The 24,386-nt window shown below is 32.2% G+C and overlaps 2 protein-coding genes and 1 long non-coding RNA gene across 5 annotated transcripts; 1 reads left to right on the forward strand and 2 right to left on the reverse strand.

Moving 5' to 3' along the window:
• Positions 1–128: 128 nt before the first annotated feature.
• On the forward strand, positions 129–4,970 carry LOC130951532 (anoctamin-like protein At1g73020). Its single transcript, XM_057880206.1, has 16 exons — positions 129–327; positions 631–700; positions 784–899; positions 1,085–1,211; positions 1,301–1,401; positions 1,487–1,578; positions 1,740–1,844; positions 1,961–2,236; positions 2,406–2,538; positions 2,628–2,741; positions 2,856–2,923; positions 3,021–3,151; positions 3,350–3,432; positions 3,547–3,654; positions 4,224–4,382; positions 4,502–4,970. The coding sequence occupies exons 1-16, from the start codon at positions 157–159 to the stop codon at positions 4,625–4,627; spliced, it is 1,980 nt and encodes a 659-aa protein (XP_057736189.1). The 5' UTR covers positions 129–156; the 3' UTR covers positions 4,628–4,970.
• A 639-nt stretch (positions 4,971–5,609) lies between these two features.
• LOC130951720 (uncharacterized) lies at positions 5,610–9,831 on the reverse strand. 3 transcript variants are annotated; one of them, XM_057880427.1, is made up of 5 exons: positions 9,705–9,831; positions 9,001–9,102; positions 8,398–8,700; positions 6,724–6,993; positions 5,612–5,969 (listed from the first exon to the last, which is right to left on the reverse strand). In XM_057880427.1, exons 1-5 carry the CDS (start codon positions 9,796–9,798, stop codon positions 5,872–5,874), a joined length of 867 nt encoding a protein of 288 aa, XP_057736410.1. In that variant the 5' UTR covers positions 9,799–9,831; the 3' UTR covers positions 5,612–5,871. The 3 variants fall into 3 exon arrangements, with proteins under 3 accessions (XP_057736412.1, XP_057736410.1, XP_057736411.1); XM_057880428.1 differs by having other exon boundaries at positions 5,615–5,969; positions 8,398–8,697; XM_057880429.1 differs by lacking the exon at positions 6,724–6,993 and having other exon boundaries at positions 5,610–5,969.
• Positions 9,832–11,719: 1,888 nt separating this feature from the next.
• Positions 11,720–14,682, reverse strand: LOC130951161 (uncharacterized). Its single transcript, XR_009073850.1, has 3 exons — positions 13,877–14,682; positions 13,680–13,773; positions 11,720–11,872 (listed from the first exon to the last, which is right to left on the reverse strand). It is a non-coding gene; the product is annotated as an uncharacterized LOC130951161 (long non-coding RNA).
• Positions 14,683–24,386: the final 9,704 nt, after the last annotated feature.

Genomic DNA, 24,386 nt, shown 5'->3' on the forward strand with positions numbered 1-24,386 from the left:
TCTCTCTCTTTCTATTTCCATTTTATTATTTTATTCTATCACTTTCTTAGAATGCCTCGCCTTTTGAGTTTCACATTCATTTAAAGGTTCGTTCTTTATTTTTTAAATCCCTTCTTGGAAATACTTGTTGAAGGAGGGGAATTTTTGTTTTGGAAAATGAAAGAGAATGTGGAACTGGTATTTGAGATTTGTGTGGTGATTCCCAAGAGAGAGGCGATTCTTAAAGGAGATGAAGACTTTGATTGCGGCAATGTCTTTGCCAAGGAGCTTAAGAATGCAGGCTTGGTTGTTGACAGAGTTATTGGCAATTCAGATGAGTTCTTCAAGGTTACAACAATTTCTTCCTCAAATTTCTTAATTCTTCATATATATACTGTGGCAGAATATCATTATTTTATTTTCTTTTTTTGTTCTCTGTTATGGTAATATGATTGATTGATTGATTGATTTCTCTTGAAATATTTCTATAATTATAATGTGAGATAGAGACAAGATAGGAAAGAATTATGTCTTTTTGCATTGTATTTGCAGTTACCAAACAAGCAATTTTGTGATACTTATTTTTGTTTTCAGTTGTGTCTAAGTTAAGCTTGTTCTTGAGTATTTGAAACTTAGTTGTTGTTTGTTAAGGTGGCTGCACCTTTGGAGACATTGGGGAGGGCTGCAGCTGAACTAAGAATCATGAAAAGAACTCACATTGGTAAGATAAATTTGCAACCTAAGCATGATGAAATGATGCGGCGCTTCATTGTTTATGTTAATGCATCTCATGTTCAATTGCAGGTATGGATTTGCAATTTGATATGGTGGAGGTTGATGCTTTTGTCAAACAGCCAGATGGTTCACTTTTTAGTTGGTACGAACGTTTTCAGTGCTACTGCCACTTAATGCACGGAATTGTGAGTTCTTGTCATAGCCGTTTATCAAATTTTCGATTATGGTCCTAATCAGGAATGTGCTTCAGCATTAGCTATAAACTAATACCAAATTTTCGTTTGTTTATTTAGTTGTACTTATTAGCAAATGCGCTCTTGTGATGAATAATGAACAATGTTTTGATCCTTGTTGTAACTTGAATATGCAGGTAAACAACAGCAAATCAAGCAGAATCCTTAAATTCAATAGAAGGGAAATCCGTTGGGAAGTCGGAGAGCATCTCCTTCCAAAATTGGAATCAGAGATCATTATTAAGCAAATATTTCCTTTGCATGGTGTTTTTCACTTACATATCCATTAATTTTTACTTTAGATTTTGCATTACTTGAAGCTTGGGCTAATATATATTGCTTTTGGCTGATAGATGACAAGATTAGAAAGAAACTCCTTAAAACCTGGGCTCTTCAATGGTGGGACTTCACAACTCAGCCAGTAGATGAGATTTATGCATATTATGGTTCAAAGGTGAACATGATTATGAGTTTTGGAACATTTTTTGAAAACATTAACTTGCATTCTCCTCATCCAATTTTCGAATGATGAACTGCAGATCGCAATCTATTTTGCTTTTCTTGGAATGTATACACAGTGGCTGCTCTTCCCTGCTGTGGTTGGGCTTATTGTGTACTTCATAGATTATGGGTAAGCCAATATGAATAGTTGGTTTGATAGTTTCTGTTATGATGCACCAGCACGGCGAGGGACATTGGGACACACCAACTTCAAAATTTTGCTGGACTTGAACATGACACAAAACACATACTTGAATGATTAATGACTTCAGACTTCCTTATTACATTTAGGTCAGCGAATTTAGTAGTGCTCCCTGCTTTCTTCATTGCGGTCATACTATGGGCTATTATGTTTTCTCAGTTCTGGAAACGGAAAAATGCTGCACTTTTAGCCAGGTAATATCTTTTACATAGTGTGTCTTGCTTCTATTGGGATCAGCACATTCAATTTGATATGAACGCCTTCGCTTTCTGCGATTCTTCACACATTTCTCTGTGGTCTTGTGTTGCAGGTGGCCTATTACCTATGGAAATGCAGTTGATGAAGAATACAAGGTTGTTGGCATGAAGGGTAATGCTCAACCCCGACAGAACCCAATGGACCTCATAAAATTACTCGAGGCTGATAGAGTGAAGGGAAAGAAAGTGTTCACGAAATATGAGTGGTTTAATCATCTTTTGCGAATCAGGAACGATGCACTCATTATCATCAGCATAATATGCCTCCAGTTACCATTTGAGTTGGCATATGCTCATCTTTATGAAGTTCTTAATAAAGATATAATTAAGTAAGAATCCAGGTCGTTCTTTTCATGCTTCTACTTTCTAGTGTTAATCTATTATTCTCTTATTCAACTTCTTAATTCTTTCTTTGAGTTGTTCTGTATTACTTCAATAATTCTAGGTTGTTCCCTTATAACTACTAAGATGACTCTCTTGTCAAATGCTGCGGTTCAGGTTTGGGCTCACTGCTATTTATCTTGCTACCATTCAGTACATTACTAAGCTTGGTGGCAAGGTTTCTGTTAAACTTATCATGTTTGAACACAATGAAAACCCGGAAACACGAGCTGATAGCTTGGTCTACAAGGTAAAAATGGGAAATTAAAAGGTTCCGTGTGCCTTACTTTTCCTTAATACTACTGGACATGGAACTTAAGGGATTACTCTCCTGTGCAGGTGTTTGGTCTGTACTTTATGCAGACATACATTGGAATCTTTTATCACGCGTTGTTGCACCGAAACTTTGGTACTCTTCGCAAAGTTCTGATTCAGCGGCTCCTAATTTCTGAGGTTCCATAGAATGATTTCCTTTTGTTATCCTTCTCCTTGCTTACCTATTTTTCTCCTACTTCAGTTTGAGGTTTTCCATTTTAGCTTATTTGAACAAAAGAAAACATTTTTCAGGTGGTTCAAAACTTGATAGAAACTTCATTGCCTTATATCAACTACAACTATAAAAAATATGCCGTTCGGTAAGAGCTTTTGTTGCTTTAGACATGGATCATGCAAGGTTTACTTTGTTTATGAGATTGCCACTGTGCAGTAGCTAATTACTGTTCATTGGTTAAGACAAAATAAGGAGAAGGAGGAGAAAGGATCATCTGGAACATTCCAGTTTACTTCTAGAGTAGAGAAAGAATTCCTTAAGGCTTCTTACACTGCCAGCACTGGCGAGGAGCTTGAGGATGGGTTATTTGATGGTACTTCTGAATCCACTAGTCTTTCAAATTGCACATAAATACGTAGTTCTTGGTTAATTTCATTTTGGATGATCGAATGTATGCACCAGTAAGAACTCAAAAGCATCACAAGACAAACATTTTGTGTGTATATATATTGGGTTTACAACGGTAACATTGTTTAATGGATTTAACTATAACATCCTTGTTTGATTGCAGATTTTTTGGAGTTGGCACTGCAGTTTGGAATGATTTTGATGTTTGCTTGCGCATTCCCACCTGCATTCGCTATGTCTGCTCTGGTATAAATGCTTTTGTCTGCCTTCCTTTTGTTTTCTCTTTTCGTTTAAATGACCCATAGTTTAACTATCTTTTATTAAACATTGTTATTGACAACTTAATTCCTACATATTCAGAACAACATTATGGAAATCAGGACAGATGCTTTGAAGCTACTAGCAATGATGAAGCGGCCTGTCCCTCGTGCGTCTGCAACAGTAGGAGCCTGGCTTAACATTTTTCAGGTATTTGGTTAATTGACTTTAGATCGTAATGCCAACTATTTCGCATGATCCTCTTCATGAGGGCGTCTCATTGCACAAGCCATTTGGTACCATTTGGGAAGGGCAAATCCCCCTCCCTTGCGGCACAAGCAAAGAGATTGTTTTTTTGGAGATATGAATCCTTAACCTCTAAGTTGCAACTTGCAAGATACCACAGATCCTACTATTGTGCCCAGTTTCATCCTCCAACAATCCCCTACAACTGATAGATTACAACATGTGTTCAACAAGTAATTTGTAATATAGAAGGTTCATTTTCTTAACTAGTGGATAGACAGGAACTTGCCAATATCCAGTTTTTAAGTATATTATGAAAATATTATTAGAACATGGAAGTTATTACAGATACTAATAAAAAACAAAAATGGTTAGAGGGTGTTTTAGTAATAAAAGTTGCATATCAAATAGGCAGATTGTGTTCTAACATGAATGAGTATTTCATCTCTAAACACTGTTCTTCATGTTATAAATCATTATACCTAGTTTTTAATTTTATATCACACTGAGAAGAGATTTTCTCTGTTTTGCAGTTTCTCATATTGATGTCCATTTGCACTAATTGTGCACTTCTAGCATGGCTATTCGATGAGGAGGGAAAATGGAAGATCGAGCCAGGACTCGTCGTGATTTTGATAATGGAGCATGCTCTATTGTTGATTAAGTTCGGTTTCTCTCGATTGGTTCCTGCGGTAATGGACATTATTTCTTCTCATTGTTTTAACATTCTACATTTCATTACTTTCCAATTCAAATTGTTTCATGTGACATGACACATTATGTTGCTCTATGTCACTGTTTTTCATCACAGGAACCAGCTTGGGTTAGAGCCGCCCGTGCGAAAAACAGTTCGCAAGCACGAGACATGTATACTAAGAGGCTCTTGAGGACCATTTCTGGAGGAGAAAAGACAAGAGAGCTGAAGAAGATTGAGTAAGTTTTGATGATGTTTATTTTTTTTGAATCTTAGAAGTCACTTCAATGCTGCAAGGTGGTGAAAAATTGCACAAGCCAGGCTTGTTATTTTTGTTGTATGTTGTTAGGAAGGGATTTTGTTGTTACTGTGGTGATAAGAAATTGCTAGGTAGACTTTTTTTTTTTTCCGACCGGTGTCTGAGGTTCGGCCTCGACTAATCCAGACCCAACCCGGCCGGTAGCATTTTTGGCTTTGATAGATAGTCTTCCAACAGGGATAGCTGCATTCATAAAGTTTCAAACTCCAGACCTTAGGTGTTGGTAATGCTACTTATACTATATAGCTCATTACTTATAATTGTGAATACATGTATTAAAATGAATTTAATTTTTTTTTAATAAGTATATCAGTGGAATGTAGAGTTTCAGTTTTATGTTTATTTTTCTGTTTTGGATTTTCTTGGATTAAAAAGGAATGTGATCTAATTATATTTCGGGTAAAGAGTTCTTTTTGTCCTTAACATTTGCGAGTTTTTTCAAAAATACTCCTAATGTTTAGTTTCATTCAATTTTGTCCTTAACGTTTTTTATTTGTGTCAAAACTATTTCTAAAAGTTTTCAATTTTGTCCCTAATATTTCACATGGAGTTAACAATTTGGGGGTAATTTTGATACAAATCGAAAACGTTAAAGATAAAATTGAATGAAACTAAACGTTAGGGATATTTTTGAAAAAATCATAACCTTTAAATAAAAAATCCTGATGACAAAATTCTATATTTCAATGCCGGAATTTCAATCAAATCAACTCGTATTATTTATGTCTTCAACAAATTCAATTATGTATGACATCCTTTACTAAGGGGTGTGTAGCAGATTGCTTGTCAAGATTACTGACAATTTATATTGGCTCGTAGAAAGATTACTAGACTTTGTTGCTGATAATGTTAAAATAATGAAGTATTTGCAATGCACGGATGATTTAATCGGCAATAGTTATATAACATACTTCAATATATCAAATGCCCCCATCAATAATATAATATAAAGTTACATTTTTAGTAATAGTTGAAACAACAGACATACAAACTATCTCAAGCTTTTAAAGAACATACGATACTACATAATTTATGACAAAGGGCATACATAATTTGTATTACGATCCATCGATCATATGGTTCATGCATCATAGCTATGTATATTCCATAGATTCAATTATTTAATGTCACAACTATGTTTATGCATAACCTGTATTTTCTCCATGTATCATGGTAAAAGATTTGGCTGGAAATAATGCATGAAAGTCTTCCAATCAATATCAGCTGAAGGCCTTGGTTTATGTCCGTCCTCAAAGTTATTTGATTCTACAATATTATTTATTCTAATAGTTAATTAGAAGACTCCAATTCATATATAGATATGCACACTAAATAATTGAATCACTCATATTAATTAATATACATTTTAATTTAAAAACATGATATAATATATTAGTTTTTAAGCATATAAAAAGTATATTAGATCATTTTCAATTGACATAAAGTTTTATAGAAATTATCTATATACGATATAAATTTCTAATTTAATAATTGATTTTGTAAAAATTTACACAAATAAAAAATTATTCAATGCCTCATAACATTTACCTAAAGTTACTAGCATTTTGATCCTTAATCATATTTTATAGGAAAAAAAATCCTAAACGGCCTCTGATAATTACTTCGAAAGACAATAAAATCCTTAAAAAAAAATTCAACCCGACCCCTGACCTTTTACTTTTATGGGGCTGATTAGTCTCTGTGTCAAACTTTTTTTGTGTACAGGAACTAATCAGTCCAAAAAAAAAAAGATCAAAAGTCGGGTTAGATGTTTTTTTTAGGGGTCTCGTAGTCCTTTTTAGATAATTGTCAATGATCGAGTGGGATATTCACTCTATTTTATAACAAGTTTATTTGCTTAATAACAATTCAAGAAGTGTTAGAATAGAATTATTATGTTTTAATTTCTAATTGCCAAAGAATATTCGCTTTTAGAATAAAGTTATACTTTTAATAAATAAAAGGGCTTATTAGAAAGAGTAAAAAAAAAAAAAGAGTTTTAAATAATAGAATGTCTCACCAATATCTTCCATGCTTAATGGTTGATGAGAAATTGAATGAGGATGGTAATCCCTTTTAGTTGAAAACATTGGAGAAGGAATAAGAGGTTGATAGTATCCAATCAAGTTTGTTGTATGAATATGGTGACGAGGATGTGCATCTTGCTCCTTTTCCCGTGGATTTGTATGTGGATTTTTTTGATGTTTTCTCTTTTTTACTGATGGCAAATTTGGATAATCAATTTGGTTATTTGTTGAATCTTCTAATAACGCAGAAACCTTTGCATTATCTGTTGGAAGTTTATACTCTAGTTAATAAATTAAAAAAATATATATTTAACAAAAGGATAGATGTATTAAGATTGTAAAGTCTTTAAATTTTAAGACATAAAAATAAAGTTCATGTCAAAATAATATAGGAAGGTTGAAAAAAAAATGTTTTATGAAGATTAAAAATCAATTATCACGTATTGTGTTTCACGTTTTCTTAATAAAGTAATTCAAGTATTCAACTAACAAAATAATTAGACATTTATAGTAAAACCAAATTTTCATAACAACAAAAAATGACACAATGTATTTTGATATTTTTATTCGTATTTTGATCATCAATATAAATCTAATTTTATTATATTCTTTATGAAATTTGATTGTAAATGTGATATTAGTTTGATTTTAAATGTAAATATATGGAACCTTTGTAAAGGAGGGGGGGGGGGGGGGGGGGGGGTTGTTAATATAGTTTTTTCTAAAAGTTGACAATTTTCTTAGTTGCGCCTTGGAGAGTTAAAAATTAATGGATATATATAAAATGTGAAGTCAAACTAATTTCACTTAGAGAAATATTATATGTATACTAAAATTAATCATCACAAATTTACAATTAATTATTATATATATACTATATATATAAAAATTTATATATTGTTTAATTTATTTTAAATGTGTATTTTATATTTTAATATATATTTTGTATTAATAGTTAATTTAAAAATGTTTGATAATAAAAAAATTAATAAAAAATAATCATAATTTATTTTATTTAATATTTATTAATTATTATGATAATTATTAAATACTAAATAAGACAAGTTGCTTCAATTATCATTTATTAGTATATTAATAGGCAATAACTGCCTGCTAATCCATCTTTTATAAATTAAACATGGATAATAAAAAAATATTGAGATTAAAAGATATGAAATAAGTTTTTTTTAAGAGTGCATAATAATGTTTGGTACTTAAAAAGTTCGTTTTGCTAAAAATCTAATCAACTTCTCTTCATAATAATCAGAATGTTTTAAAAATATATTTTCTTGACAAAAACCAGTAGCTATTATTCCAGTATAAACAAGATATTTATCAATTAACTTTTACCGAACATATCATTTATAATTTATTAAATAATAAACAACCCATAAAATCATTAATAAAAGAAGATAATATTATTGACCGATGGAGACAAAAAAAAAATGAAAAATAAATTTTAAATAATAGCCAATTTTTTGGTGTCTATTATTTGACGTCGAATTTTTATCTGAAATTATTTTGTATAATAAATTTTAAATATTTAAAATTTATTAATTTTTTATTTTAAATTAAATATATTAACTATTTTTTTTTAATAATTAGACACTAAACTTAGTCACTATAGCAATCACACCTTAAAAAGTATATATTATTAGAATGCTCACCAATATCTTCCAAGCTTAATGGCTGATGAACCTTTGAATAAGTATGGTGATCCCTTTTAGTTGAAGACATTGGAGAAGTAATAAAAGGTTGGTAGTATCCAATCAAATAATTAGTTGTATGAATATTATTATGGTGACGAGGAGGAAAATCTTGCTCCGGTTCTGGATTTGGACGTTGTGGCGGTGTTGGATATGGATCCATCGGTGGAATTGGTTGAACCGGTTCAACCGGTTTTATTTGCATTGGATATACCATGGATCTCTCTTTTTGATAGTAATCAGTTTCGCCACTTGTTGAATCTTCTAATGCATAATAAACGAAAAAACAATGTGTTAATTTAATTAAGATTGTAAAATAAATATTTTCTTGACAAAAACCATTTCTAGTGTAAACAAAATAAGCCAAAGATACAACTGATTTTATCAACATTTACCAAACATATTATTTATGATTTAATAAATAATAAAAAACGCATAAAAGTGTTAGTAAAGGATAATAAAATAGCTCAATTTTATTTTATTTAATATTTATTAATTTTAATAATAATGAATAAATATTAAATAAAATAAATTCTATCTATTTTTTGGTAGTCACGTTATTACCAGTATCCACAAGGTCATGTTTCTGCCCTCTTTCCATATCATGCAACAATGTTGGATGCTTCATCAAGTTGTTTCCTTTATCTTTGTGAGAGTACTTTACCCCTACATGTATGATATATTAGTAATTAATTAATAAAATTAAATAGGTTATTTTTATTAAAAATATAATTATTTATTAATGTGTCAATTTTTATTAGTTTAAATTTTTTAAAAATTAATTTTTTTATTACATAATATTAGAAATTTTATGATAAAAATTCAAAATACATATGACTCTTCTTATATCAATGTAACCTTTTAGGAGAAATAATTTTTTGAACAATTACTTAAGATCACCATATATATACTTATGTAAGAGTAACATTATTATAAAATATTCATGAAAGATACTAACAATAATGTTACTAACTTGCCTTATCTTGTTAACCATAATTAATTAACGCTACACTATTTTGATATATGAAAATATTTGGTAATTAAAAAAATTTAATCAAAATTTATTTTATTTAGTATTTATTAATTACTGTAATAATTAATAATTATTAAATAAGACAAGTTTTATTATTATTATTATTATTATTATTATTATTATTATTATTATTATTATTATTATTTTGCTTTTCTAATATTACCGTTTGATATACATCGAGTGTGTGTGGAGAAAAAAATGAAAAAAAAAATCAAAGAGAAAACTAATAACTCACCCTCAGATAGTTCACGAGTCAATACATGAGAGCACGAGTGAAGAAACACAAAAAGAATGAAGGGAAGATAGGCCTTTGAGTCAGTCATATGCATTGTAATAACAACTCTTTGCCAAGGCTAATAGAAAGAAATTAAAGTATGTATAATGAAGTGATCCAATACCTCATTATATATAAAGGTTAAGAATCGAAAATCGATAATAACAATAATAGCCAATATTGAAAGCCAAGAGTCATGTATGTAATTAGAAAAATACCATTATTTCAACTTTTATAGTTATTAACATGTGAATGGACCGTTCTAATTTTTCTATTTAATTCCCTTTCTATATATTTTATGTAAATTTGCTGGTCGTGTGAAAACCTTTGCAATTTGCTCCTCTTCTATACGTCCTTTGCACATTGCATAGAAGCCCAAGTTAATAATGAAAGCATCGAGTGAGATATATAGAAATCGGTTGTCAAAATATATAGCACTGGTGTTTTTATTATAAAATTAAATTTTTTAAAATAAATTATATTTCAATATTTAATTTTTATTATAAAATTTTAAAAATAATAATATCTATTTTTTAATAAATATTAAAGATTTTATCAAATGAAAGGAAAAAAATGAGATTCGTATTCTATTTCAGTACTTTTTGTGCCGTGAACGATTTATGGGTTAATATTTTTCTTGTTAGAAGTGTTTTTTAGATAGTCGCTTTCAAGTTAAGGGGAATAGATTCTCTCAATTTTTTTTTTAACAATTGAGAGAGTAAAATGTAATCTCTTAATATTAATTTTATAAGTGAAATCAAGAAAAAATATGAGAGAAAAAGTATTGAAGAGTTAGAGATCACATTTTACTTACTCAATTGTTAAAAAAATTAAGAGAATCTATTTAAAATACCTAAAAAAAAGTGTCATAGCAACAACCGTGACATATTAGACTATATTGGTTAAAAAAGCTCAGAAAAAGGAAGAGAGAACTCCTTAATTATTTTAAAGGAAAATGTTTTACAATAAAATTAAATGTCACTTTTTAAACTAAATTTTCAATTATGTCATCGCACGACGCTACTTTTTCTTCGTCGTCATCGACGTCTTCTTCTTTGCACGTTCAATCAAATGCGCTACTTCTTCATCGTCATCGTAGTCTTTTTTTTTGCACGTTTTTTCTTCAGTGTTGTTGTTATCGTTGTCACTATAAGAAAATGCTAAAATAGTGACCGATTTTAGCGACAAAAAAAAATTTGATTGCTAATAGCGATCGATTTAGTGACCGATATAGAATTTTCAGGACCAAAAAAGTATTGGTCGCTAAATTATATTCAGCAACTGATTTTAGCGACCAACAAAATCAGTCACTAATAGCAACCGAATTAGCGACCGATAAGATTTTAATACAACTAGAATAAAGCTGATCACTAAAATTGGTCGTTATTTGTAATTTAGCGACCGAATTAACAATCAAAATAGAAAGTAACGTCTTTGGGACTGTTGGTCACAAAATCAGTCGCTCCCGATTTTGCAACTCATAGTGAAATAGAGTGAATAACTGTTTGATCGCTAATTCGGTTGCTAACACACTGGTCGCTAAATTGGTTGCTAATTATTAAGTTAGCAACTGTTAATGACTAATAGAACCAGTCACTAATAGCCATCAAATTAGTGATCAATTAGTTTTATACAATCAGAATAAAATTGGTCGCTAAAATTAGTCTAATATGGGAATATGGAGATTTTTTTTGAACTCAATGAGATTACAACAGGGCATGCAGAATAAAAGGATTGGAATTAATTTATGTTTTTTATTTAATGTGAATATACTGTGTAACACTCTTACTATTAAAATGTCACGTTTTTTACTGTGCCACTTTAATAGCAAGAAATATTAGACGACTTCATATACTTAATAATAAAATAGGAGCCGTTGACTCGAAATCGTATCTCTGTTTTCTTTGAAAAGGCGAAAAAATATTTTATCTTGAAAACAAACAAGCATATACTTATATACAAAAGTTTTTACATAAGTAGCATATGAATATAATATATATGCAAAACATATAATTCCTATCCCTTTTACAGAATATAATATTGATGGCGAGGGATAAATAAATAATAACTAAGCAACATCGAATAAGCAAAATGCAATAAAATTCTTCGTGAGCCTCGTTATCCGTCTCCTGAAAAGATAAAGTTGTAGGAGAGTGAGAACCTAACCACACGGTCTCACCACAGAATTTCAGAATTGTCATAAGAAGATATTTAACAAAAAAATCGTTTTCAAGCTCAATGATTATCGCTGTCTTATGAATCATTTAAAAACCAATGGTTTAACCATAAAAAATTCAAAACCTTTTTAAAAGAAATCAGTTAATTGTCCAGAAATCCAAACTCATTTTTCTTATAAAAGAATCTTAAAAATTTTCTATCAGTATGAATGATCAACCTGTTCCAAACATGGGTTCATTAAGTCTATACTGAACCAGCTTGATATTTCATACTTTACTAAATCTTAATCAGAAACCAACCACGAAATCAATCAACACTATCATCAATTCAGCACCAATACTCAATCAACAAAAGTACCATACTAGAGCAAACACAGGCAAAACAGATAAGGAATGCACAAGTATAGATATCTGTTACAGCAAATAGTTCAAATAATAGTTACTAACAGTTAAGCAATTAGGCAAAAAAAAAAAACAAATTCAAACTCAAATAAAGCATGCAAATGCATATGATGCATATCTACGCTATGGCTAATGAGTTCATCTGTCGGTTATACAGCCAACTCGACATGTCCTGGTAGCTAACCATTCGACAATCCCTCTGTACGCGCATCCCCAAGCTCAATAATATTAATGGAAAAAATTCCAAGCTCATCCATGGGGAGAGACAAAGCCCTAAGCTCAAATTCATATCTATATGCATGCCCATGGAGAAAACCGAAGAGTTAAAGTGCCCAGTCACCTGTCTCAATTTTGTAAGTCTTATATACTTTTAATTCATTATCATCATCAATTCATATCTCATTTCCACATTCATTTCAAAAATCATACTTTAAAACAAATCCTCGTCATCCTTTATTCAAATTCAATCATCATCATCCACCCTCTCATTCCATTCATCAACAATCCCAATTCAAAACATAATTTATTCTTTTCTAAATAAATCAAACTTAAAATATATAATCTTTAAAACCAAATCTTTTTAAATAATTACTTCAAACGAAGTTCCAATTTTTATAAAATTTTGACAGCATCTCTTCTAAAATTCAAACTCTGCCACCCTTTTTGGGTCCCATCCAAACATTCCTCAAATCCTTCTCAACCATTTCCAAATCTCAATCATTTTCCAAAATTCAACCAGTTCTTATATGAAATTATTTTCAAATCGAACCAATTCTAATAATAAATCTTTTTCAAAATCAAACAAATGCAGATATTAAATCATTTATAAAATCAAAGTAATTCAAAATCAAACCGCTTCCAAAATCAATTTATTTTCATATCTCTAATCATTTCCAAAGCCAATTCATTTATATTATCAAATTAACTTCAAAATCAAGAAAAACCACTCTTCATAATAATCAACTCAATAACCTTACAAATCAATTTCTTATCAACAATTGCACACCACTCAAGCAATCAGTAATCCAGTCCAACAAACATAATCACAAAAATATATTTTTCACATTAATATCTATTTATAACAACTCTGTAACATAAAATAAATTTTAAGAAAAATTTCTACCTCAATTATTCACAATTCGCATAATTAAACGCATTGAATTCCTTTTTCCCTCAACTCATCACAACAGAAGCCACAATCGCAGTTCTAAATCACTTCTGCAGTAACCACAGCTACTCTAATCGCAATAAGAAATAATCAAAACTCAATCAAATAGCAAATAGCTTTGCAAAACCTCAACCACATATAATAGAACAACAACTAAAAGAGTTTCGGAGCAAGAACGAATTATTGTACCAACAAGAAACTAAGTATAGCGCAGCCGTAGCTCCATGGGTTAACTCTGGCAAGCTCCAACAACGGCGGCTTCAACCAGCAGCGAAAAAACTCACTGCAACAACATCATCAAACATATACGATTTAAGCGACAACCAATACCGTAACAAGGATTTCAACGGACAAGGAAAGAAATCTGAAACAAGGCTAAAGCTTACCAAGAAGACGGAGGCTCTGACACTCGGGAGAACAAAACCTGGCATAAACGAACCAGAGCTAGAACCCAAACTGGAGTGGGATGGGATTTGGTAGCTGCAAGGGCATCCTTTGGCAGCTGTAGCTACGGTATTCCGGCACTGTTCAGTAAGCAGAGCAGAACAGTGGCGAAAACTTCCACTCCCGTCACCTCCCCTCTTCCGGCGACAAACTCTTGCAGCAAGGATGACCCAACTCCAACTCCGCTCCAACCCTTGGCAGTTCACCCCTCTTACAGAAGAGTGAAACTTCTAAGGTTGAAACAAGTTCAAACCCAATGCTATCTTCTCCTCCAACATTAGAGTTCACAGCGGTGATATCAGAAGAGAGAGGACTTTGAATCTGTTACATGCAACTTACCATCTCTCTCATCTTTTTTCTTCAAGCTCCTTTGATCTTGTCCGTTGAGCTTTGCTTTGCCCCAAGATTTATTTCTGATTGTTGATAAACTTCTGACTATATTTGACTTCACTTTCTCCATGGTTGCTTGATTTGTACTTGAGACTTGGTGAATTTCTTCGATATGTGTTGGAGTAGCTCAAATGAAAAAATTAACTTTTGAAGATGTTCTGATCGGATGCAATCTTCTCTTTTGTTGTAGCTCAAAAACTTGCTTGAACTTGGTAACATATTTTTTGTTCTTCACTAAACCTAGCCCTAAAAATTTCCTATTCTTTCTTTCTTCTTTGTTCAAAGATTGACGTGATAAAAGAGAAGAGAGAGGAGAGAGGAGAGAGGAGAGAGGGTTTGACTTTCGGTGGAAGCTAAAATAAATTTCAATTGAATTAAATTTGGGGTTCAAGTTTCTGAAATAGTATTTTTTATGCTTCTTCGAATGGGTTTGAATCTTTGTTTTGGATGAGAAACATTTATGGTAGAGGTACTTGACCATTGGACTATAATTGTGAGTTTTGGGCTGGTATGTATGTGAGCTCTATTTCTTTTTTCTTGGGCCCTTGTTACTTAATTAATTTTCTTTACACAAACACAACAAAATCATACAAACAAAAACCAACTTGGATTGGTCGAGTGGTCAACTCACTCGTCCGTTTAAACAAGTGTCGGGGGTTCGAAACCCGCCTTGTGTATGCTGTAGAGGGTGAATTCTCTAATTGAACAACTACCCCACCTATAGGAATACTATCAGGAGGTTTAATATTGTGTAATTCTTGATTTTAGACAGAAGAGGTAGGAATAGGTGATACAGGTGTTTGGGAGTTTTGGGCAGACTGAGTAGTAGTTGATAAGTCATTGGTTTGTGTGTGAATAGAAGGGATTGGAGGTTGTGTTTGATCAGAAGTAGTTGGAAAGGTAAGTATTGGTATAGAAAGAGTAGTATGAGGAAACTGAGATGGGTTTGATACAGTGATATTTGATGGAAAAAATTCTGCATAAGGGAATTGATTTTCATCAAACAAAACATGTCTTGTGATGAAAATTTTACCACTTCTTGCAAAGCATTTATAGCCTTTATGATGTGGAACATGCCCTAAAAAGATAGCTAAGTCAGATTTATGCAGAAGCAAAACTAAGCAGAGCTATCACGTCCCCCCATCAAGCCAGAATCTCCCACATCCGATTGAAGTTGAAGTGAATAGGTAGAAGCTTTTCAATCTTTTCACATCTTTATTCATTATTTTCTTTTAATGTCTCTGAATTTATATTTCTCAGTAGATATATCCATGAACTAGGCAGAGTTATCAAGTCTAATCACAAGCATATGCCAGGTTTTAACTTCATATTTCAAACATCTATGTGGAAAATGGTCCTGCAAGACAATATTTGTATGCGAATATTTAAAAGTAAAAAATAAAATATTTAAAATAAAAAATAAATCATATAAAATTTATTAAATATTATTTGTTTATCTTTTTTAGTAACTTAAGTACAAAGTGATAGACACCATAGTATTCACCTATTTTTTCATACAACTCATATACACACTCACACACCTTCTAACACCCCGCTGCCTTTATTGAGACTTAACCTAGAGATGTAGTTTATGAAGCTTACATGTTTGCCACTAGCCTCCTCACCACCTGAAACATCTGATAAGATTTAACAGTAAAAGCTACCTAATCTTAGTCAATAATGTTGCTTTGTGATGAAAAGAAAGGTTTTTTCTTTTCTTTTTCTCCTCTCTTGTTGCTGATTGACAGAGAAAATCATAGGCTTTTTTCCCACTCTGATCCTACTGCCAAATAGAGTGAAGGCCTTAAATCCTAAAAATTATACTTGTTCTTTTTCTTCTTTTGTGATCTGTGGTGATATATAGCTGAGTTGCTGTTAAGGTAAGAAGAGTCAATAAGGTTCTTAAATGCAGTTTTTTATTTTCCCTTTTTTTTTCCCTTTCTTCTGTACAAGGAATTGGTAGTGAGTTGGTAGTTTCAATGCAAAAGATATCAATGATAATCATAATAACAATAACCATAATAATAAGTAATCTTGTGGTGGAAAATTAAACCCTCTAAGGAAGCTAAGTAAGCACATAAAGTAGTTCTATGTTATTACTGTTTTTGATGAAATTAAGCAAAGTTTTTCAGAAGAATTAAGTAACCATAATATATAAATAAATAAAAGAAATAAGAGAAATTAATAAACAATGTCATAGTCACTAATTAATTTTGGTGAAACTGAAAGGATAAAGCTCTTTTAATCTTAGGTTGTGTTAGAAATAAGAGACTTAACTGGAGAAAGGATGGTATATTATTGAATGTATTCAAGTTGTATTGTTTGAAATGATACAATATAAAAGGGTATTTATAGAGTCTAAAAGAATTATAATAATAAAGACGTATTTTTATAATAAATATTCAGATATACTAAATAATACTCTGCACTTTTTTTTACTTTCTTTTTGTTTGAGAAGAAAAATCAATTTTCAGTTTTCTTCTTCAGTTCGTTCGTCGCATTAGGTCATAATCGCTGGTTCGTTAGTACTCATATCGCATTAGATCATCATTGCTTTCCAGGTTCATTCGCATTTCTCATATCGCGTTACTTTCTCTCTTGCTCTTTGTTTTTGGCTTCCATCTGATTAGAAGGTATTTGATTGTTTCTGTCTTTGTTGACACGTGAAATTTGAGATTTGTTTCTTTGTCGTATCTACCTTTTCAGCTTATTTGCTAATCATTTATCTCGTTTGCAGCTCCTTTATTGAGTGTTGCCATTGCTTAATGAATTTAGTAATTTTTAGGTGGAGTGAATAGAGGTTCAAGAACTTATGCACACTGGGGCGGGACTAGCCTGCTCGTCACCCCTAGTTTTGGCATCATTTCTAATCAAATGGACTATTTCAATTACAATAAAATAGGATTATGTAATACATTTTGTGATTTTGATTTTTAAATTAATAATATATAATAAATTTAAATTTCAATTACAATGAAATAGATCATATGATATATATATTTTAGTTATAAATTAATAGTTAATAATAGGTTTAATTACTTTGTTAGTCTCTAAAGTTTTACCAAATTTTTAATTAGATTCTTATACTTTTTTTTTTCTTTCAATTGAGTCTCTACACTATTTTAATTTTGTAATTAAGTCCTTCTTAGTATAAAAATATTAGAATTAACTGAATATTTTTTTACAAATTGAAGATATTTATAATTAAAAACTTAATTAAATATTTGACAACATGCATTTTGGTAAAAATATTATGTTAATTTTAACATTTTTAACATATAAAAGACATAATTACAAAATTAAAAGTAGTGTAAGGACCCAATTGAAAGAAAAAAAAGTATAAAAATTTAATTAAAATTTAATGAAACTATAAAAACCAACGGAGTAATTAAACCTTAATAATAATATATAAAAAAATAAAATAAATAAATAAAAAAGAGAGATAAAAAAAGAAAAAAAATTATTTAAAAAAATAATTTAATTATAATAAAAGAGTCACATGTGATATATTTTAGTTTGATCTTCAACAAATCATCTTCGAATATAGAATATTATTTACTTCGTTTCTTTGCATATTTAGACAAAAAAAAATTAGTTTGAAATTAATAATATAATGGATTTTTGAATCACAAGCTTCTCACATTGAATATATTTTCTTATGCCTTATTCTCTAGCAAGCACCAATCATCCATGGTACAAGCCAATCAAATATCTGTTGGCCATTATAGATTTATAGTAAAGATAAAGAGGTGGAGATCGCATGCTACGGAGATTGGGATATGCGTGTAATCTACATCTTTCATATTATTGTCATGGGATGCCTATAGATAGCGGTTAGGTAAATGTGCAAAGGCAAATTTTTTGTGAAAGGCAGAATTAAGTAAAAAGTGGAAATTATAGTTAAATTTGTAAGAAGAGTATCGTGCATTGCTTATTGCTTATGATATATTTTTTTTAAAAAATTCATTATAAAAAACTAATATACACTCTTTATTCTTTATTGAAAGGTTATCTCACTGTAACATGATCCAATGTGTAATGTCCTAACTTACATTTTTCCCAACCATGAGATACTTTTGAGGTATTTTTGAATTTTATATTACCATTTCTCAATCTTGAATTTGACCATTTTCCATATTTCTAAAGGAAAATTCTAAATTAAGAGGATGATCAAACATTATTAAAATAGTAATTAAAAATTATTAAATTAATTTATGCTTCAAATATGTTTAATTAATAATTTCTATGTTACATGCAGATTTTGGTGATTAGATTCAATGCAATTTAAAGTTCAAATATACTAAATAGATTCAGTCTTGTACAAAAAATCCTAACTAATATGTGGCTGAATTATTTTATTAGGCAACTTGAATTGGGTTAGGAAATTATGGTGCAGCCCAAAAATTATTATGTTGAAAGACCAACAAAAGCTTGGTCCAAAATTGAAAAAGAGAGAAAGCAAAGGCCGCATGCTTTTCACGAACACTAACTTTTCTCTTTGAATGGATTTCAAATTCAATTAACTTGTATTAATAGCATTGAAAACATGAAAGAGAAAGTGAGAATTGATTTGATTGCTTTTAATGAGTTACACGTTACTAAGCATGGGAGTGGAAATTAACTCATTTTAATTTCATTTATCAAATCCATTGAAAAGCTTTTTCTCCCTTCTCTCTCCTTTCTTTCTCTCTTCTTCGGTCATGTCAGAGAAAAGAAGAAGAAGTAAATTATCAGAGAAGAAGTACATTAGCAGTGAAGCTATGAATAAGCAAGAGGCCAAGGTGATGATGGCTCTTGCAAAAAGAAGATCTGGCTGAGATCCTTACCACAAAAGGTAAGATGTGGTGAGGAAGCTTCAAGATCTCCATACCTAGAAATGGAAGAAATCCAATTCGGTCAGAGAAAAAGATCCTTGGGGTATGGTTCGTCTCTACTTTTGTTTATCCATCACAGGAGGTAGCTATTGTAGCTACGTGAGGAAGAAGGTAGAAGATAGAGCAGATGGAGCTGTCAAAGATCAAGCATTCATCAAGGATCAGAAATTCTTCTTGGGGATCAAGTCAAGATGGAAGGCTCAGATTGATGAAATTTGATGAGATTGGATGAGAGTGAGGTAATTGCATGTTGGATTTTGCATTCGGTTTCCTCTTCTCTCTGTCCGAACCAGTTTTGATTTTGAAGAAGAAGTTGGCTCGGTTGAACCGTTTCAGCTTTGGAGGCTTCCCCTTCTAACAGAAGTTCTTCTCTTTTTTATTTAGTTTTGTCTGTCTTGAGTCTCATGGTGAAAAAGACAAACAGTGTGAGGTTTGTAAGAAAAAGCCAGTGAGCAAAAAAAGTCAGAGGATACAAAATTAAAAGAAAAAGTCATAGGTGTCTTAAAGGTCCTTTGTACATCTATGTGTTGTGTATCATGATTCTGTGGAAATTCCCTTGCAAGTTGGATTAACACTTATAGTTGAAAGTTTGGTAGGTGACCAAGTCAAGTTCAGGATTATGGATAGATTTTGGACTTGTCCCGGATAGAAAGGGTAGTTCTTAGGAAGAATTGGTGTCTGTAATCAGATTGATTATAGTGAAATTCCATCATTGTTATGATGGAGATGGGACGTAAGCTGCATTGTACCTAGCAGCTGAACTTTTTTCAGAGAGAATAAAGAAAGTACTTGTTTTTCTTCAACTAAGTGGTGAAAATGGATGAAGAATGGCTACTAAGATGTAAAATGTTAATAATAACAATAACAATAACAATAACAATAATAATAACAATAATAATAATAATAATAATAATAATAATAAGTACTAACTAAATCCAAGATTTCTTTTTCTGTAAACAAAATCAATTAATACATGCACACACTTGAATTTGATGGTTATCAGTGACTAAAAGAAGGGGGTTGAATCTTACCCCTTTTTCTGCTGAGTAACACTTGATGCCTTTTAAGAATGCTTTAGGAAATATTTTTGCTTTTTGTCTCGTCACTAGTCAAAGAGACATTTTCTTTTCGTCTCGTAACCAATGAGATGTTTTTCAGATGTTTTTCAATTTTGTCTCCTATGCAACAGAAACTGTAATGGAGTAGAAGAGAAAGAGAGAATCACACTAAGAAGTATCCTGGTTCAGCTACTAAGTGCAATGCAGCCTACGTCCAGTATCCATCACAATAGTGACGGAATTTCACTATAATCAAACTGATTACAAACACCAATTCTTCCCTAGGAACTACCCTTCCTATCCGAGACAAGTCCAGAATCTATCCCCAATCCTAAACTTGACTTGGTCACCTACCAAACTTTCAACTGCTAAGTGTTAACCCAACTTGCAAGGAGATTTCCACAGAATCATGATACACAACACATAGATGTACAAAGGACCTCTAAGACACCTATGGCTTTTTTTTCTTTAATTTTGTACACTCTGCCTTTTTTCTCTCACTGGCTTTTTCTTACAAACCTCACACTGTTTATCTTTTTTACCATGAGACTCAGACAGACAAAACTAAAGAAATAAAATACAAAATAGAACACATTGAAGGAGAATAACTTCTGTTAGCTTTGGGTAGCTATGAGAACTCTGTGCTTACTCTCCTTATCTCAAGCCTTGGCCGTTCACCCTTATTATAGAAGGGGAAGCTTCCAAGGTTGAAACGGTTCAACCGAGGCAACCTTTTTCTTCTTCAATATCAAGACCGATTCGGACAGAGAGAGGAGAGAGGGAAACCGAAAGCAAAACCAACATGCATGTACCTCTCTCTCATCCTTTCTCATCAAGTTTCATCAATTTGAGCCTTCCATCTTGACTTGGTCCCCAAGAAGGAATTCTGACCCTTGATAAACTCTTGATCCTTGACAGCTCCGTCTGTTCCATTTTTGCTTCCTCCTCCACGTAGCCTCTTTAGCTACCTTCTGTGATGGATGAACAAAAGTGGAAACGAGCTTCACTTCAGAGATCTTCTTCTTTGACCAAAACGGATTGCTACCACTTTTGGCATGGATATCTTAAAATTCTTCTCCACATCTTGCCCTTAGTGGCAAAAATCTTAGCCACGCCATGTTGTAGATCTTCTTTTTGTAAGGGCCATCATCACCTTTACCGCTTGCTTGTTCATAGCTTCTCTGCTTCTACCTCTGATAACTTCTTCCATTTTCTTTTCCTGATGGAAGTGACATACCAAAACAAGAGGGAGAAGAGAGAAATGAAAAAGAAACTTTGGAAGTAATGAATAAAATTAAAATCAATTAAAATTCACTTCCTATCCTTATGCATTGTAACGTGTGAGATATTAAAAGCTACCAAATCAATGTAAAATTTCTCCAATGCAATTAAACCAAGTTAATTGAATTTGAATTCCACCAAAAGAGAGGAGTGCGTAACCGAACCACTTCTCTTTCCTTTCTTTTTCTTTTCAAATTTGGACCATGAAGAAATTGGTCTTTTAACACAAGGTTTTGGGCTGTTCCATAATTTTCTTGCCTAATTCACATTTGTTAACCATTAAATATATCAGCCACGTATCATATAAAACTTTTTGAACCAAAGGCTGAATTGTTTGTCAATATTTTGAGCTTTTTGTTGTTTATGCCCAATGGTCAAAATTCTGCATATAAAAAAGAAATTATTTATCAAATAGTTTGAACCCAAAACCAAATTAATAATTCCTAATAATAATTTTTAACAATGTTTTAATCATCATAATAATTTAGAGTTTTCCAAACTCAACAGAATTATCGCTAGAATTGTGTGAAAAAAATTATCAAATATTTGACTAGCGATCAGAGAATTATTTTTCATCCTTGCACTAATTTGGAGCTTTTTGCTTTTTAAGATTCACATTGAGACTGACATTGATAATATAGAAGATTAACATATGAATATTATATTTCCATTCAAGCATTGAAGATTGAGTATAGAAGACTTGATTAGTAACAATTCGGACTAAATTTGGTTACAAATCTCATGATTGAGTTCAAAATCCGTGTCTCTGGAATTCCACACTATCTTCTACTGTGATTTGTGATAATATCAGTGCTATATTTTTTTAGCAGTAAATTCAATTTTATGTAACAAAATCAAACACTTTGAGTTTGACTTACACTTTGTTAGACAACAAGTAGTCAATTAACAAAAATTACATAGATTTTTTTAATTGGAAGGCAAATTTGTTAAATGATTTTTAGCTGTTACAATATTCGGGGGTTGAGAGGAAATGGCAAATTAAGTATGATAAAATCTTTAAAGAACTGTTATAAGCTCAACATGTTAGGTTTGATTTAAACTAAGAGGCAGATTTTTACTAAATTTGATGTTGCAAGAATCTGGGGTTCTAGGTCTGTGGGATGGGAGTATGTGGAGTCGGCAGGGGCCTCGAGGGGTTTGTTGCTAATTTGGGATGAGGAGGTGTTCAAAGCCAACAACTGTTATAAAGGGGAGGGATGGTTGTGCGTTGAAGGAGTGATAACGAAAAATAATTTTAATTGTGCTTTTTGTTTGGTATATGGGGCGCATGAGAGAGAGGAGAAGCGGGTTGTCTGGGAGGAGTTGAGTTATATTGCGGGTCTGTGTCAGGTGCCTTTCTGCTTCTTCGGGGATTTTAATGAGATTCTTCATATCGAAGAGCGTAAAGGGACTAGTAGTTTACCGGTGTCAGCAGAAGAGTTTAGAATTTGGGTACATGATATGCAGTTGATGGACTTGCCTCTGAATGATAGGAAGTTAACGTGGTTCAGGGGTCGATCTTGCAGTCGGATTGATCGGATCTTGGTTATATAGAGTGGGTTGAGGAATTTCCTGATGTTCGACTAAAAGGTGGGCCTAGAGGGCTGTCAGACCACTGTCCATTGATTGTGGAGGATAAGAGGGTTGGGGATGGCCCCCGACCTTTCAAAAGTCTAGATTCCTGGTTTACGCATGAGGGTTTCCTGAGCATGGTTAAAAATAAATGGAGAAATTTGGGAGATGCGCAGTTCACTAGTAAGTTGAAGGTTTTGACAGGTCTGCTACGACTATGGCACAAGAACTATTTCAAGGATATGGATAAGAGACTGAAGATGCTTGAGGAGGAGATTAATAAATTGGATAATATGGTTAGTGAAGGTATCTATGATGGTACGACGGAGGCTAGAAGGAAGGCGTTGGTGAGCTATTGCCAGAAGTGGTATGTTAGGAAGGAGCTACACTGGAAGCAGATGTCGAGGTCTCATCATGCTAAGTACATGGATAAAAATACTAGATACTTCCATAATATTGCCTCGGCCAGAAGACGAAATAATAGGATTGATGCTCTGATGATCCATGGCCAGTTAGTGAGGAATCAAACAAGAATAAAAGTTGCAATTAGAGGCTTTTATAAGGACCTGTATCGGTAGGAAGTTGTTCTGAGGATCAAATTTCGAGATGGATTGGTAAGACAGATTGATGGAGCAGAGGCTGTAGCTTTGAAGGTGATGCTGTCTGTGGAGGAAATTAGGGAGGCTGTTTGGGACTGTGAATCCTCTAAAGCCCCGGGCAGTGATGGGTACAATCTGAACTTCATCAAACGATGCTAGGAGGATATTGGTCAGGAGTTCACTGCAGCGGTGATGGGGTTCTTCCAAAGTGCTAAGCTACCAAACGATGCAAATGTCACGTGGGTGACGCTAGCTCCGAAGTTTGTGGATGCTAAAGAGATCAAGGATTTCTGACCGATTAGTGTGGTGGGATGTGTGTATAAGGTAATCTCCAAGGTCTTAGTGCGGAGAATGAAAACAGTAATGCCGGAGCTGGTAGGAGAGACACAGAATGTTTTTGTTAAGGGTAGGAAGATACATGATGACGTCCTCATTACTTGTGAGACAGTTCACTGGCTCAAGTCGAGGAGAAAGAAGGCGGCAATCATAAAGCTAGAATTTTAGAAAGCCTACGATAGAGTTAGATGGAGCTTTGTGGATATTGTGCTTTAGAAGATGGGTTTTGGTCAAAAGTGGAGGAATTGGGTGAAAGAGTGTGTCAGTACGGCATCTATGTCTGTCTTGGTGAATGGTTCACCGTCCAAGGCGTTTAAAATGGAGAGGGGATTAAGACAAAGG

This window comes from Arachis stenosperma, chromosome 9 (assembly GCF_014773155.1).
Source record: "Arachis stenosperma cultivar V10309 chromosome 9, arast.V10309.gnm1.PFL2, whole genome shotgun sequence".
Lineage (NCBI taxonomy): Eukaryota > Viridiplantae > Streptophyta > Magnoliopsida > Fabales > Fabaceae > Arachis > Arachis stenosperma.

What these genes read in the sequence shown, in the direction of transcription:
- LOC130951720 (XM_057880427.1), bottom strand. Translation starts at nt 9,798, where the DNA reads ATGCATATGACTGACTCAAAGGCCTATCTTCCCTTCATTCTTTTTGTG. An exon ending in GACTCGTGAACTATCTGAGG is followed by an intron (nt 9,103 to 9,704) that starts GTGAGTTATTAG and finishes TCATACATGTAG; the next exon opens with GGGTAAAGTACTCTCACAAA. An exon ending in ATTAAGCTTGGAAGATATTG is followed by an intron (nt 6,994 to 8,397) that starts GTGAGCATTCTA and finishes AACTTCCAACAG; the next exon opens with ATAATGCAAAGGTTTCTGCG.
- LOC130951532 (XM_057880206.1), top strand. Translation starts at nt 157, where the DNA reads ATGAAAGAGAATGTGGAACTGGTATTTGAGATTTGTGTGGTGATTCCC. An exon ending in GCCACTTAATGCACGGAATT is followed by an intron (nt 900 to 1,084) that starts GTGAGTTCTTGT and finishes TTGAATATGCAG; the next exon opens with GTAAACAACAGCAAATCAAG. An exon ending in AATGCTGCACTTTTAGCCAG is followed by an intron (nt 1,845 to 1,960) that starts GTAATATCTTTT and finishes CTTGTGTTGCAG; the next exon opens with GTGGCCTATTACCTATGGAA.